This window comes from Psammomys obesus, unplaced genomic scaffold, assembly GCF_907164565.1.
Source record: "Psammomys obesus unplaced genomic scaffold, mPsaObe1.curated_primary_1811, whole genome shotgun sequence".
Taxonomy (NCBI): domain Eukaryota; kingdom Metazoa; phylum Chordata; class Mammalia; order Rodentia; family Muridae; genus Psammomys; species Psammomys obesus.
This window is the reverse complement of record NW_026596046.1, coordinates 18,549,008-18,565,182: the sequence shown is the minus strand read 5'-3', so window position 1 is coordinate 18,565,182 and position 16,175 is coordinate 18,549,008. Positions and strand designations below refer to the sequence as shown.

Below are 16,175 nucleotides of genomic sequence, written 5' to 3'. Positions count from 1 at the left end.
AAAGAAAGAAAGAAAGAAAGAAAGAAAGAAAGAAAGAAAGAAAGAAAATCCCAATTTAGGCTTGGTGTGGTGGCGCACACCTGTAATCCCAGCACTTGGGGAGGCAGAGGCAGACCTATGAGTTCTGTGAACTCTGTGAGTTCAAGGCCAGCCTGCTCTACAAAGGGAATCCAAGACAGCCAAGACTACACAGAGAAACTCTATCTTAAGAAAATAAAAACAAACAAACAAACAAAACACAAAAAAGAAAAGAAAATCCCAGTTTAATCTTCTTTTAGTTAAACAGTTTCATAATTTTGACATTTTTAAAACATAAGTACCAGTTGGGAGGACTGTGCTTCAAGCTGAATTTTTGTCTCATTACCTGCTGACTAAATTCATCTTACTCACTCTTGCAGGGGCCACAGATGTGGTAGCAGGTTTCTAAGCAGGGTGTCAGAAGACACTTGGCATTGACTCACCCTATTATTACCTGTGCTGCTCCTTAACCAACCACTCGATTAAAATAGTATTTCCAGGCCACCTTTGTGGTGGCTTCCTTGTGCTTAACTTCTCCTCCCCTTTATCTTTGTAATTAGTAGATTCCCTCTTGTAGGAGAACCTGAGACTAGAAATACCCTAGACATCAGAGCCTCCCCACAAGTTTTAGTGGCCATTGATTTTTTTTTTTTCTCTATCAGTTATTACTATAGTGAATGCCAAGTTTTGATTACTAATATAGTCCATCCTGACGTAATGAAAGTTTTGCCTTTTGCTGCAATTTATCAATGAGAACTTATGGATTCTTATTTATTAAGTTATAATCAGTTTTCATTATGTATTTTGATGTTCTAATTGCCTAGATTTGTCCAGTGAAGAAGCTTCATCAACCTGACTTCTGTGTCCTTTTCATATGTATCTGTCAAGAAAGACATGCTTATTCCTAGGATGTCATTGCTTCTGGACAAAGTTACAGAGTACATAAATATAACTGTCTATGTGTGTAATGCATACAGTTTTTCCCCAAATAGTGTGCACACACCAAACACACATCTCAGATCCTGTTAGCAGGCTGGCAGGTGGCTCAGTGGGTAACAGTGCTTGCCATACAACCTCGTGACCTGAGTTTGATCCTGAGGACTCACAAGGCCTCAGAGAACTCACCAATCACCTTAAATCTGACCTACATGTGCACCATTGCATGGACACACACATGCACACCAAATTAATAAATAGATATAAAAATCAAGTCTTGTTAGCAAAGTAAATGTGGTAATCCTCAGATATGTTGAGGCAGAAAAAAGTTGTAGAGCTACTAACCTGATAGGTAAAACTGTTGTTGAATATAGATGAACATACTGAATGTCTCATTTGCTGTTTTACTTCAGTTCTCTTCATAGACAGAAAAGAATCACTGTGTATGGGCTAGTTCTAACAGGGAGTAACGGTAGTGATGGTAGTCATTCAAGTGGTGTGTTTAGATCTGTCATGTATCTCCGATCTAGGTCTGTGCAAGTAACAGGCTGATTTCTACTCTGGAGAATCTGTATGAGCGGAAGCTCTTGGCACGTTTTGTAATTGATGAAGCGCATTGTGTGAGCCAGGTAAGTTTCTCTTGGAACATGAGTTCATTTATACTATGAGTAGTACTCAGAACCGCATCACTGAAGAACAGCCCACACTGCACCAGTGTTCTGCTGCCTCACTGGAGGGTAAAGTGTCTCCCGTATACTGACCACTGCTGGCTTTCATAGACAGAGATACAAATAACCTAACACAGTATTGTTTTCCAATTAGTGGGGTCATGATTTCCGTCAAGATTACAAAAGGATGAATATGCTTCGCCAGAAGTTCCCTTCTGTTCCAGTGATGGCTCTTACTGCCACAGCAAATCCCAGGGTACAAAAGGACATCCTCACTCAGCTGAAGATTCTCAGACCTCAGGTGTAAGTTCTTGAAGGTCATGTTTTTAATTCTCTGCTTCTGTACATTAGCAGTAAAAATTGGGAACAAAATCTGTTGTTTTGTTTTCTTAACAAAAGTAAAAAACTCTATGGCAGCTGAGATGGCACTGTACATAAGGGCACCTGTGGTCAAGCCCAACTGCCTGAGTTCAGTCCCTGGTATCTTTTCGGTAGAATGAGAGAAACAAAATTTATCCCACCCTATGCTTTAGAAGTGGGATAGGTCAAATTTGGTCCTGGAAGGCCCTGGTGTAATCCTCTCACCAGATCACCTTTTCCATCTTCCTTGGCTTCTGCCCTCCCACAGGGCACTGCACGGGATGAACAGATGGCCCTGCTTTGTCTTCCTTTTTCTCTAAGTCAGTTATATGCAGGACTTGAGAACACTCTGGACCCTCTCAGGATGGCACTTTCACTTGGACTTCATCTCAGCAGCATGGTTCTTGCTATCTCCAAATCCATAACTAATTGGTAACAAAAGCCACAAAAAATACTCCCCTTGTGTATATTTAGGTCATTCTGCATTGGTGTACCTCTGCCTGAGCATTCTTTGATGAGTTAATTTGCTCAGCACGTCCTTAACATGTTTGCGTTAAGTTTGTTTTGAGGCTGAGGCAGACTGCCTGAAGAAGTGATGACTGAACAGAATATTGAGGTAGATTTTTATTTTTTTGAAATTATTTATGTGTGTGAGTGTTTCCATGTATATCTGGGCACCATATGTGTCCCTGGTACCTTCAGAAGCCAGAAGACATCATCAGATCCCTGGTGGTCAGACTTTTATATACCACTAATGACCATACTTGAGTGGGAGAATTTTAGAGTTCTCAGAATTTTCTTATGTATAGCCACAAAATGTAGACTGGAATGTTTTAGTGTCACTTGCAGTGAGGGATATGAATTTCAGGTAAGAGAATATATTTTGCTTCCATATTAGACATGTACTCTTAACACTATATTGAAGATTAACATTGTAGTTGAGGTTCTAGTAAAGGCTGAATGCTAAACATTTCTTTGTACAGATGCTATGCTTCCTGTAAAGTGTTTTATTTCTACCCGTCCCCCTCAGGTCTTTATTGAGATGGGGTGCAGAGTCTTGCTATGAAACCCCAGCAGCTTGGAACTTACAGTGTAGATTGGGCTATCATTGAACTCTCGGCAGTCTTCCTGCCGCATCTTCCCAAATGCCTTGATTACAGGTGTGCACCACCATACTGGATTGTGAATATTTTCTGCACGCATGTGTGTGTTCCTGTGGGTGCTTGTGTGTGTACATGCATGTGTCTAGAGGCCAGAGGTCAGCCTGCAGCGGTTGCTCCTTTGTCGACATCCATCTTGCTTTCTGGAGGCAGATTTCATTGATCGAGATGGCGTTCACTGAGTTGGCTAGACTGGCTTGCCAGAAAGGCCTGGGGATCCACCTCTGTCTGCCTTTCCAGTTTTTGGATTACAAGTGGTAAGCAAATGCTGTGCCACTGAGCTATCTGTTGTCAGTTATGTTAATTGGCAAAAGCCCACAGTTAAAAGAAATCGTGTAAATTCCCTTACATTTGAATGACTTTCTGAAAAATGGGATTTGTGTTTTACCTTTGAGTGAACAATGCATATATTTATCTAGAGACAGTCACTTTGAATCTCTTTTCCTGGAACTGTGGATGTGTCTGAGAAAGGAAAATTATACCTATCTGGAATCCAGCACATTCCACCTTTTACATATCTGATAATCAGTAAGAATGAATAAGTGAAACTATATGGAAGGGTTTGGTAAATGTGGATAAAATGTAAATCTATTGATTCCTTAATATATTTGCTATTTCTGCTGTAGAGAGTTAGAACTCCCATAGTAGAAGTACATTTTAAGAAGCACTTTCTGCTACATTCTTTTCTGATCTTTTTCTCCAGTAGGTCCCTTATTTAAATAAATTTGCCAACTGCTGCTATGTCGTGGTGTTAGTGGAGTCAGGCGCCCCTGGGTTTACAGCAGGGCCCCATGCCCCTCTACAGTCCTGTGATAATATTCTGCCTCTTGAACTCGCAAAAATAAATTCTGCTTTGGGAAGTACGAGAATGGCTAATAACAAAAGCTTTCATGCTATTCTCTTAGGTCCCTAGCAGAATAACTAGAAGAGAGCAAAGAGAAACATACAGATGTAACTATTGTACAGCTTCAGCACTAGCTTACACACACCTCCCCCATGGTGTGCTGCTGGTCCTAGCATTTTAGATGCCATTTTATATGTTCACCCTCAGGAAAGTCTTAAACATTTAATCCATTTCCTCATTCTGTAGTTCAAAGAAACTGAGTCACAACCAAGTGACAAAGTTGAATCGTAGCACACATGATAGCAAATAGCTAAGATTCCAGCACTTGGTTTGTTTTATTTGTGTTTTAAAGACAGGATCTTACTATGTAGCACTGGCTACCCTGGAACTAACTATGTAGACTCAGAAATCCACCTGCTTCTGCTTCTGCTGCTGCTTCTGTCTGCTTCCTGGGTGTTGGGATAAGGCATGTGCCAGCACACCAACATCCCAGTACTTGGGATGGGGAGCAAAGGCAGGAGGATCAGAAGTTCCAGGTTATTCTCAATACCTAGCAAGCTAGAAGCCAGCCTATAATACATGAGATGATGTTGTAGTGTGGGGGGTGGAGAGGAGCGCAGTGGTTAAGAACACTGGCTGCTCTTCCAGAAGATCTGGGTTGATTCCCAGCACCCACATGGTAGTTAACAACCATCCATAACTCTAGTTCCAAGGGATCTAACCCTGTCCTGACTTCAGAGGGAATACATGCATATGGAGTACAGACATACATGTAGGTAAAACACCCATGCGCATAAGGTATGAAAATAAATTTAAGCCAATTGCAAAGGTGCACACCTGTAATCCCAGCACTCAGGGAAGCAGAAGCAGGTGGATCACTATGAGTTTGAGGCTGCCTGGTCTGCAAAGCAAGTCCAGGACAGCCAAGGCTATACACAGAAACCCTATCTTAAAACTAAAATTTAAAAGACTGACAAGATGGTTCAGTGGGTGAAGCACTTGCCATCAGCCCTGACAGTCTGAGTTGAATACCCAAGAGACATGGTAGAGGGAACCAGCTCCCTCAAGCTGTCCTCTCACCTCTCCATGCCCACCATAGCACATGATACATGTGCTTTTGCACACATACATAATAAATAAAATAATTATAATTTAAATTTATTTTCAAAAAGATAAGAGACAGTCGCATAGAAATTAAGTAACTTGCAGAGTTCATAACCCTAGCAGATGTAGGAGTAAGGACTTCAGTCCCAGCAATCTGGTTGCAGAAACCTTTAAATAGTACTCTAAAATGCAAAACAGAAGTCACAACTAAAGATAATTACAGACTAGGATGACCAGGAATTCAGCATTATAATACAGTGTAGCAGCTAACAGAGGTCAGAGGGTTTTTAAAGGATGCAGCTCTTTTAGGAGGAGGAGCTTGCTGAAAAGTCTCAGAGGCTGTACTGAGATCTGCCTTTGAGGCCCTAAAACTCGCCTAGTTAAAGTGCAGGCGTCAGTGCAGTGTTTGGTGTTCTCATGGGCTTACACAGTCATCACCGCCATCTACTCTAGTGCATTCTGTCTCCCTTACGAGCTTTGTTCTCATTAACAGCTAATCTCTTTCCCCTCTGCCCCAGGCAACCATTCATTGACTTTCTGCCTTCACAGATTTTTGCTATTCTGAACATTTCACATACAGGTTCATTATCCCCAGTGCTTGGGATCAGAAGTGTTTTAAATGTGAAGTTTTTCTAGATTGGGGTATATTTGCATATACATAATGAGGTATTTCAGGGATGGGACTTAAGGCTAATTAAACATGAGATTTATTTGTTTCATCTATACCTCATACATATAGTTGAAAGATTTTTAATTTTTTTTTTTTTTGCTTCATTTATTGAAAAAAATTACTGTGTGTGTGTTCTTGGGCATGCATGCACTGTGTGTAGAAGTCAGAGGAAAACTTGCAGAAAGTGGTTCTTTCCTTGTAACATGTAGGTCCCTGGGATTGAACTCAGGTTGTCAGGCTTAGTGACAAACACCTTTGACTGTAGAGGCATCTTAATTTTTAGTTATTTATTTTGAGGCAGTGTCTTACCATATGAACAGGTTGGTCTCAAACATATTTTATTTATTTTCATCTTCTTCTTGTAAGTTTTTGAGCTGGGGTCTCGTGCGTGTCAGACTAGCCTCCTGTAACAGAAGATGACCTTGAGCTTGTGATTCTGCCTTCACTTCCGCAGTTCTGAGTTGACAGGCGTGTGCCATTATGTCCCATTTATGTGGTTGTGGAGACCCAGCCCAGGGCTTTGTGCATCTTAAGCAAGCCTTATGCCAACTGAGCTCCATCTTCTGCCCAGGAAGGTAATTTAAGCAGTGTGTTGGTATGTCTGTCAGTCCAGCATTTCTCTCAGGCAAGGTGAGATGTGGATTTTCCAGTCAGTGGGTACTGTGCTTTCCTTTCATGCCCAGTGGCTTTAGATTTAACACTCCCGTGTCCAAACACATGGGTGGTCCTTTGTAAACAGCAACATTAAATTTTTTAAATTTGTTTTATGTCTGTGAATGCTTTGCCTGTGTATATATACGCGTGTGTGCCATATGTTGTCGAGTATTTATGAAACTCTAAAGGACTGTTCTGTGACCTGGCCAGCCCCCAACTATTCGAGACAGAGGCCTATGGATTTATTTAAACAACTTTGGCACCACAACTGAGTGGGTACAATTTAAACTAATTTTCTCAGCTGGTCTGGCCACTTCTCAGCTGCATTGCCCAAGTTACCTGTCAATAAGTTGCCCTGTCTGGGCTGGATCTATTTCATCAGGCCACGTCCTCTTTCTCCATCCTTTTCCTTCTCCTCCAGCTTCTCACATCCAACCTCGTGGTCCCTACCTCAGACACCAAGCCCACGAACTGAAGCTCCACCCACCCCAGCTCCAGGCCTCAACATTTTTTTTGTTGTTGTTGTTGTTTTGTTTTTTGTTTGTTTGTTTGTTTGTTTGTTTGTTTTAGCCAGCCAGTGGTAATAAGGAAGCAAAGTTTACAAAGCATTATTTGGTAAACGTGATAATGTACTCTAGGGGCTTGTATTTAGCCCCAAGATTTTGGCCAACCCCCAGCAGCCATGTACATGCCTGGTACCTGTAGAAATCAGAATAGGGCATCAGATCCACAGGGACTGGAGTTACAGATGGTTGTGAGCCACCATATGAGTGCTGGTAACAGAAGGGGTCCTCTACAAGACCCCTTGTAGTGCTGAGCCATCTCTCCAGCCCCCCTAATCAGCAACATTAAACTTTTTTTTTTTTTTTTTCCAGATTTGTTTATTACGTATACAGGGTTCTGCCTGCATGTATGCCTACAGGACAGAAGAGGGCACCAAATGTTATTATAGATGGTTATGAGCCATTTGGTTGCTGGGAATTGAACTCAGGACCTCGGCTGAGCAGCCAGTGCTCAACCTCTCCAGCCCTAAAACTGTTTCTTACCCATGTCCTTAATGTTTATGTAGCAGAATATAAATACATTTTATGTTCATTAGGTGGAACTCACAAATGCGTTGTAAAGGTGATATCTGGACGTGGAGAGACGGCTTGGTGGTGAAAAGCACTTGCTGCTTTTGTAGAAAACCTAAGTTCAATTCCCAGTGCCCACTTTGGGCAGCTCATACCTGCCTGTAACTAGCTTCAGGAGATCTCATGCTACCTTCTGGCCTTGATGTGTACCACATGCACATAAACAAAAATAAAAATATTTTTTTATTTTTTAATGTTTATCACTTAGGCTGTAAATATTTCAGTAGCATAGTATTAGCCTAAAATATATTTAAACCCTGGGTAAGTTCCCTTTCACTGAAAAAATAAAAATGGAGGAGAAAGAAAAATGTTTTCTTACAGAATTTATATACAGAAAGAAAATATTTGTTTATTTTGAGTCAGGTTGTTTTGTGTTGTGTTGTGTTGTGTTTTGTAGCTCTGGCTGTCTAGATCTCACTATGTAGAACAGGCTGGCTTCAAACTTCTGAAGATCCACCTGCCTCTGCCTTTTGAGTGCTGGGATTAAAGGTGTGCAGCACCATATGCAGCTATGAATTTTATATATTTTATGGAGGAAATGTTTTTGCTTATTCCATCACATTTACATACAAGTAAATTGTGTAAACAAATAAGACTTGGTTTTTAAACCTCCTGTACAAAAACTTTGATCAGATTGAATTATTAAAATTATTACTAACTACTCAGTGGGTAAAGGCACCTGCTACCAAGCCTAATGACCTGAGTTTGATCCCCAGAACCCACATGTTGAAGGAGAAAACTGGCTCCCAAAAAGTTGTCCTCTGACCCCTACACATGCACAGTGGCATGCTACATTCATGCATGCATGCACATATACAACACACACAGAAATAAGTAAATGTTAAAAATTAGTCATCATTATTGGAGTAGTTATATACATATCTATGTTACTTTCTTTAAAATCCATTTCTCGTTTAGTGTACCTAAATGGAGTCTTGCTATATGGCCAGGATCAGTCTCAAATGCGTGGGTCACGCTATCTTCCCACCTCAGTTTCTTAAGTAACTGAAACTTCAGGGATACATCATGTCCGTCTTAAATATGTTTCAAAAATAATCTAGGCATAAGCTTTTTTTTATTTGAGATTATATTTGTTAGTGAGTTCAGAATTTTTGTTTTGCTGGTGGTGGTGGTGCACGTCTTAGTCCCAGCACTCAGGAGGCAGAGGCAGGTAGACTTCTCAGTTTAAGGCCAGCCTGGTCTACAGAGCAAGTCTCAGGACAGGCAGGGCTGCATAGAGAAGCTCCGTCCAAAAAACAAAACAAAATAGCAACAAAAAGAAAACACAATATGATAATTTTTGTTTTACAGTTAATATATCGACAGATGAATTGATTTAATTCATATGTTTTACTTTCATGGGTGTAAGCCCTGAGAAATGCTGCTGACATAAACATGTAGGTGGGAATGAAAAGCATTTTATTACAGCAGTAACACTCAATTATTTGAATTCCTTCTGAAGCATATGCCAAAATTACATCATGATCTGTCACCAAAAATTATTTTTAATGATCTGTCAACTGACATCTCAGTTAGGTACTCTAAATTTTGTGGGAGGTAAGAAAATTGGAAAGTATTTGACTAACAAGCAACATTACTATTTAGTTGTTTTTTTTTTTGTTGTTGTTGTTTTGTTTTTCTGGACCATATACTGTTAAAAACTTTACTAGGTTTTATCTAAGAAATGTGAGATATTATTCTTTTCACTTTTCCAAGAAGAACCTCTACTCTCTCCTGTATCTAATGTATTTGAAATATTCTGTCAGTGTATTTTGTTTACCTTCCTAAAAACAAATACTTCAGACAGGTTCTTGCTATGTAGCCCCAGCTGTCCTGGAACCCACTATATAGACCAGGCCAGCCTTGAACGTAGATCTACCTGCCTTTTTCTCCTAAGTTCTTGGCTCCTAAATACCATCACACCTGGCTTGTTTTTGTTTGAGGCTTGTAACCTAGGGTAGGGTATCCTCAAATTTGCTATATAACTAAGGCTAGCCTTGAACTCCTGATCCTCCTGTTTCTGCCTCCCAAGTACTTGGAATTAAAAGCATATATCAACATGCCTTCCAACTTTACCATTTTAAAGGCAGCATTTCTTTTACCTTTAGTCAAGATACAATGAAATCTAGTTTGGGTTTTTCTTTTTTTAAGTACTTGTTGGGATAATTCATGCACCATAAAGCTCAGCTATTCATAAGATGCAGTTGTGTGTGGTTTTTACATTTTCATAGAATTATGTACCTGTCGTTACAGCCTAAGTCTACAATACACTTCTATTATTTTCCAATATGTAGTTGAGTTTTATCAGAACTTGCCCCGTTTTTCCTCTCTCTGTTCTTTCACTAAGCATGTTTGCAAAAATCATCTAGGATGTAATTCACACCACGTATGTGTGTCTGTCTGTCTATCTGTCTGTCTATACTAGGGCAAGCATGTGGAAGTCAGAGGATGTTCACTAGAGTTGGTTCTTTTCTTCCACATGTAGATCCTGGGTGATTAGACTTGGCAGCAAATGCTTTTACCCAGTAAGCCATCTCACTGTCCCCTTGACTATTTTTTCAAGATTTGATGCTGGAAAAAATATTCCTTTGTGTACTTTTAGTCCCTTCCTTAGCTACTCACCTAATATTAAGATCATTTCCATTTTGTTAGTTGTTATGAATAATGCTCTTATAGATGTATGCAAGTGGGTACGTTTTCATTTTTCTTTGGTGTATTGCCAGCAGTTGGATTATCAGGTCATGATAGCTCTGTTTCACCTTTTAAAGGTTTATTTCTTCTTATTTATGGCGTATATGTGTGTGCCAGTTTGTATGTATGTGAGGCACCTGCATTTGGGTGCTTGTGAACTGAGAAGAGGGTCTTGGATCCCTGCAACTGGAGTTGCAGGCAGTTGTAAGCTGCCTGGTGTGGGTGCTAGGTACCAAACTCAGGACCTGTGCTCCGAGCTTACATGCTCTCAACCTCCAAGCCATTCCTCTAGCCTCTGCTTCACTGTTTAGAGAGCTATCGGGTTGTCTTCTAAAGGGGCTGCCCTGTTTTACATTCCCAACACCCGTCTGTGAGGGCCCTGACTCCTCCATGTGCATTCCAGTGTTTGTTTTGATCTAAACCTTTTGTTGTTTTAAATGAGTGAAACACTGTTTTGAAATTAAAGTGTAGTTTAAAATTGGGAATGGGTAGGCATAAAGCCATTCATTCCTAGCCAGTTCCTCTTGCATTTCTGTCAGTAGGAAGCCCATGTCAGCTCACATAGATCTGGAAATTGCTTCATTTATTCTGCTAGGCAGCTTTCTGGACGCTGCTTAGCCCTGTCTAACTCTAAAATTCACATCTTCTTGCCTGGTGGCATATGACTGTTAAACAGTGGGAGCACAAGACTGCATCCTGTGGCAGTTTCTGGGGTTAGCCCTTTTGAAGGGACTCATCACCCACTACATTGCTGACAGCACGTCTGAAATCAGCACTCCTTGGTTTCAATGACACTCTCTACTCTTAACAAAAATAAGCAAAACAGATGAACACAGGCAGCCCTGCCAAGAGTTTCTGATGCTTTGACTAAAAAAAGTTGACCTACACTCCATGCCATGGTTTACTTTGTTTTGTTTGATGTACCGGAACAGTGTGTGTTGGTAAGATTCTGAATGAGAGGACGATGAGATTTCATTGTTTGTATTTAGAAAGAAGAAAGAGGCTTATGAAGGGGAAAATGGGAAAGATGGAACCAGCAAGAGGTCTTGAGTGCAGGGCCATTCTCACGTCTGTTTTAAGAAAAGTAGACATGAAAACTGAGGCTTTGGATTCCCATTAGCACAGTGATTTTCAACCTTCCTAATGCTTTAATACAGTTCCTCATGTTGTGATACCCAACCATAACATTATTTTTATTGCTACTTCATAATTGTAATGTTGCTACTGTTATGGATTGTAATGTAAATGTCTTTGTTTTCTAATGGTCTTAGGCAACCCCTGTAAAAGAGTGGTTAGACCCCAAAGGTTGCAACTGACAGGCTGAGAACTGCTGCCCTGAAAACATCTGAACTCGTGTGCCCTCAGAAGGTCTTGGGGAAGCCCTATGGCATACATGCTCCAGCTATAGATCACTGTCTAAACACATGAATGTGTTCAGGATTCTCAAAAACAACCTACACTGAGAGACAGTTGAGAAGGAGGAGAAGGGACTCCAGACATTTAAAAGTGCTTCTTATTTAAGGAGTAGGCAAAGGAAGAAGAGAAAGAACTGCGGAAGTCAGATGCAGGGCGAAGCCCCACCAACGTGAAAAGTTGTGAGAGCAGACAGAGCAGTTAGAAGACCAGCCAATAGCTGGTGTAGGAATGAGAGAGAGAGAAGTCCTGAAGACTGCCAGTGCACATGCATGCTCCGATCGCTGCTGCTTGGTGCCTAAGCCCATCTGGCTCAGATTTGGAATCTAAGGCAGCAAGCTCATGGTGGTTCTTCCCTATCTTTGTTCCCAACTCTTGTATGCAAGCAGCCTTCCTACCTGAGATTAATAAGTGTCTGCTATGTTGATTCAAGCACAGATAATGTCTGTGGGCTGCATGAACTTGTTGCACAGTATTCTTCTCAAAGACTGGTTAGAGGTGACTCCTGGACCAGTAGAGAGCCCCTGGGCTAGTAACCCCTCTACTTTCCGTTAGTTTTAAAAGCAATAGGGAGGCCATAGGTGCTTGCCACCAAGACTAACAGCCTGAGTTTACACACATGGTGGAAGGAGAGAACCTACTCTGACCTCTACACACATGCCATGGAGCACCCCCCCCCCATAATTCATACATAAATCATTTTTAAGCTATAGGAAAGAAAACATAACAGCAGATATTTTGTCGGATGGTAGTGGCAGAGAAAGAAAAGTGATGAGCATTAAAATGGGATGTGTGGGTAACTGGTTGAGGTCAGAACTGGGTCTTCTGAGAAACCTGTCTTGGGAGGGAAAGAGGTAAAGGTGAGAGAACACAGGGCGGGAGGATCTTTTCATGATATCCCGAGACAGAGCGGGAGAATTCCCAGAAGAGTGTAGAAATGCAGGACAGAAGGTGACACAAAGAATGAAATAAGGAGACATGAAGGGGTAAGTGGGCACCAAGAGCGGTCACCCAGAGGAGGAGGAGCACGCATGTCGGAGTCATCGCGGTCCCTTGCAGCCCAGAGCAAAAGCTAAATGGTCCACGTTCTGTTTATTTATTTCATGCATATGTTATATGCATACTGCCCCATTCATCGTTGATTTATTGTATCATTTTTCTTCATCATTTAAATCTTTTAGCCATCTCTGCTTTTTAAAAAAAAAGTGTGTGTGTGTGTGTGTGTGTGTGTGTGTGTACGTGTGTGTACGCGCGCGCGCATGCGTATAGCTGGAGGTCAGCATCTGATATCTTTCTCTGTCCACCATACTTGAGACAGGGTGTCTTCAAGAATGTGGAACTTAGCAGTTAGGCTAGACTAAGTTCTAATCACCTGGCTGGCCAGACGAGTGCCTGGAATCCTGTCTTCACCTGCCAGTGGCAAGATTACCGGAGCATGCCGCTGTGCAGAGCTTTTTGCATGGATGCTCGGGATCCAAACTCGGGCCTGATGCTTGTACAGCAGGCACTTAATTCACTGGGCCACCTGCCTAGACCCCACCTCTGCTTCCAGTCACGTCCCCTTTGAGACTCTGCTCTTGATTCGCCTTTCTTTTTTTGTTTTTCTTGTTTTTGTTTTTTTTTTAATCTACAGTCCAAAACTCCCATTGTCTAGTCTGTAGATATCATTCTTTATCACCATTTTGTAAACTTTAATTCTTAACCTAATGTGCATCTCAGTGTTTTATTATGTCACGTGCCAGGGATAACGGTCAATATAAGACAGCTTGTTAATGAGGTTTGCATGGTGAAAAAAAATCAGTATTTAATGTTTGAAGATGCTGCCTTCATTTGAGCTACTGTAACAGTATCATAGACTGGGTGACTCAGACAATAGAAATCTATTACTTGTGGTTCTGGATTCTGAGAAAAGATTAAATTCCAACTCATCCTCTGTCTGGGGGGTCCGTCTGCCTGTTTTGTACTTGGGGTATTCCCGTTTGAGCCATATGTACTAGGGAGGAAAAGGTCAGGGAAGTCTCTTATTTGGGCAGCTTTGTTTTTTCCTTTAAGATTCATTTTATTATGTCTGTGTATGCACACATCCTTGTGAATTTGTGGGTACCCATGGAGGCCAGAAGTAGATGTTTAATCTCTTGGAGCTGGAGTTACAGATGTTTCTGAAATGTCTAATGTGGGTGTTGGAATCCAAATTCCAGTCTTCTGATAGAGCAGTGACTTCTAACTTAACAGCTGACCTATTTCTCCAGCCCCTCTGTTTTCGTAAGGACCCTAGTCTCCTTGGTAACTCTACTCTCCCCAGCAAGTTACCTCACAGAGGTTCCACCCTCTAATGATATGGCATTGAGGGGAAGAATTTTGGGTGAAAAACATTCAGTTGATGATAGTGGGTGCAACTGTATTTTCTCACAATAATGAAATGTTATGTTTGGATCTTCTTTTAGGTTTAGCATGAGCTTTAACAGACACAATCTGAAATACTATGTATTACCAAAGAAGCCCAAAAAAGTGGCATTTGACTGCCTAGAATGGATCAGAAAACATCACCCATGTGAGTATAGTTCTGTAATTAATCATATCTAATAGTAATTCAGTAATTGATTAAAAAAAGTCATATTCATATATATATATATATATATACTGTGCTACAATGGAATATGTGAAATGGCATATTTACATTTCTTTTTGCATTGTGATAGCACCAACTTACTATTTGTGGAGGGTTTTATAATTATTTTGAAATCTCATTTGGTTAGATAACAATAAACCCTAACAGAAAATATATTAAATGTACTTCCCACACACCTGCATTATAATTCTTGGTTTCACTGTCTCTCTGGCATCTATCAGTGTATGAATAAAATATACTTTTGTTTTAGTGTCTTCTCTCCAGTGTGTTTGCATGAGAGTTACGTTAACTAAAATGAGTTTCTGACATTAACAGTTTTTTTATGTAACCCATTTTCAACATTTTGATCATTTTCCCATGGCCTTTTTAAACTTAGAAGTACTTTTAATAGTTAGAGTATATTTACTTTGTAGTTCTTTATCTTAATTATCCCCATATGTTTTCTACTGAGCTTCTTTTATACCAAACCTTTTGGCATAAGTCCTTGTACCATTTTATTTCTTAGGTTAGTTTCCTGGAAGGAAACTGAGTCATAGGGTATTTACCAGGCTTTTGATAATTTTTGCCATATGTTTCTACATAATTCGTATCAAGGTAGCTCCCCACTGTTGAGTTGTTGTGAGACTGACCAGGATTAGTCCAGGTTGCCCTCACAGGAACAGGGTTACAAGTCCAGCCTTATTTTCTGTGTTCACAAATTCCTTCCTTGAACTGTTCTGCGTGATCAGCCTGTATCATATGAGTACTGCAAAGCTCTATTTACAGGGCCGTGTATTTCTAAGAACACATGCAAATGTATTATTTAAGTGAAGAGCCCTGGTTCCTCACTACTGTTTGGGCTTCTTGGCAGATGACTCGGGAATAATTTACTGCCTCTCCAGGCGGGAATGTGACACAATGGCTGGCACCTTGCAGAGAGATGGTCTTGCTGCTCTGGCTTACCACGCAGGCCTCAGTGATTCTGCCAGAGATGAGGTGCAGCAGAAGTGGATCAACCAGGACGGCTGTCAGGTAATGCTTGCACAAGTCAGCAAAACTTTCACGGTTGTATCAGCAGTTTTGCATGTAGATAATACAGTTTTTGTTTTATTTTTGAAGGAGAGTCTTGCTGTGTAATTGAGACCAGAGCAACCTTCCTTCCTCCACCTCTTACCTGACTTTGCTGTATGTTATAAGTTTTGTTTATAAGTTATTTATGTGGGGGTGTGTATGTGGGGGCGTGGCATGTGCATACCATGCTCCATGTTGTGTGACAGTCAGAGGACAACTTGCAGAAAACTGTTTTCTCCTCCTACCATGTGGGTTCCAGGGATGGAACTCGTCTTCAAGCTTGGCAGCTCTCTGAGCTTGTTTTTATCTTAAGCGTAAGAAACATCAAAATCAGACTGACACTGAATCTGTGATATAGTGAATAACTTGAGAATGTTATGAGTAAAAGAGATGAAAATTGAGGCAAGGGCCAAAATGTTATTTTTAGTAATAGGAAATAGATTCATCCTAAGAATAATAATTGCATCCAAGGAAAACTTGAGCAGGATAGTAGACATTGATAAAATAGTCATATGTATTCTAAATTTTTTCATAAGATACATATACCAAACACAGGACAGTCTTCAGAATCAGAAGGCATGTAAAAACAATAAATGATAAGGTGGAGAATTTAATGAGAAGTGGGGTTTGAGATACAGCTCATGCAGAGCTCCCTGGTTTCAGTCCTGAGCACTGGAGCTAAAACCTCCATGCCCAGGAGGTGGAGGCAGGAGCATCTTCTGATACTCCCAGGTCATCTTCAACTACATGCTGAGTTTGAGGCTAGCCTAGCCTACATGAGGGCCCATCTCAAAAAATAGATAGATAGATAGATAGATAGATAGATAGATAGATAGATAGATAGA

General features: G+C 40.7%; 1 protein-coding gene across 1 annotated transcript in view; it reads left to right on the top strand.

Moving 5' to 3' along the window:
• Blm (BLM RecQ like helicase) overlaps positions 1-16,175 on the top strand; it is an 84,372-nt gene that overhangs the window by 41,073 nt on the left and 27,124 nt on the right. The window contains exons 11-14 of the mRNA XM_055623623.1: positions 1,485-1,583; positions 1,777-1,925; positions 14,096-14,202; positions 15,131-15,291. Of these exons, the coding sequence (XP_055479598.1) occupies positions 1,485-1,583; positions 1,777-1,925; positions 14,096-14,202; positions 15,131-15,291 (516 nt within the window). The remainder of the gene's footprint in view (positions 1-1,484; positions 1,584-1,776; positions 1,926-14,095; positions 14,203-15,130; positions 15,292-16,175) is intronic.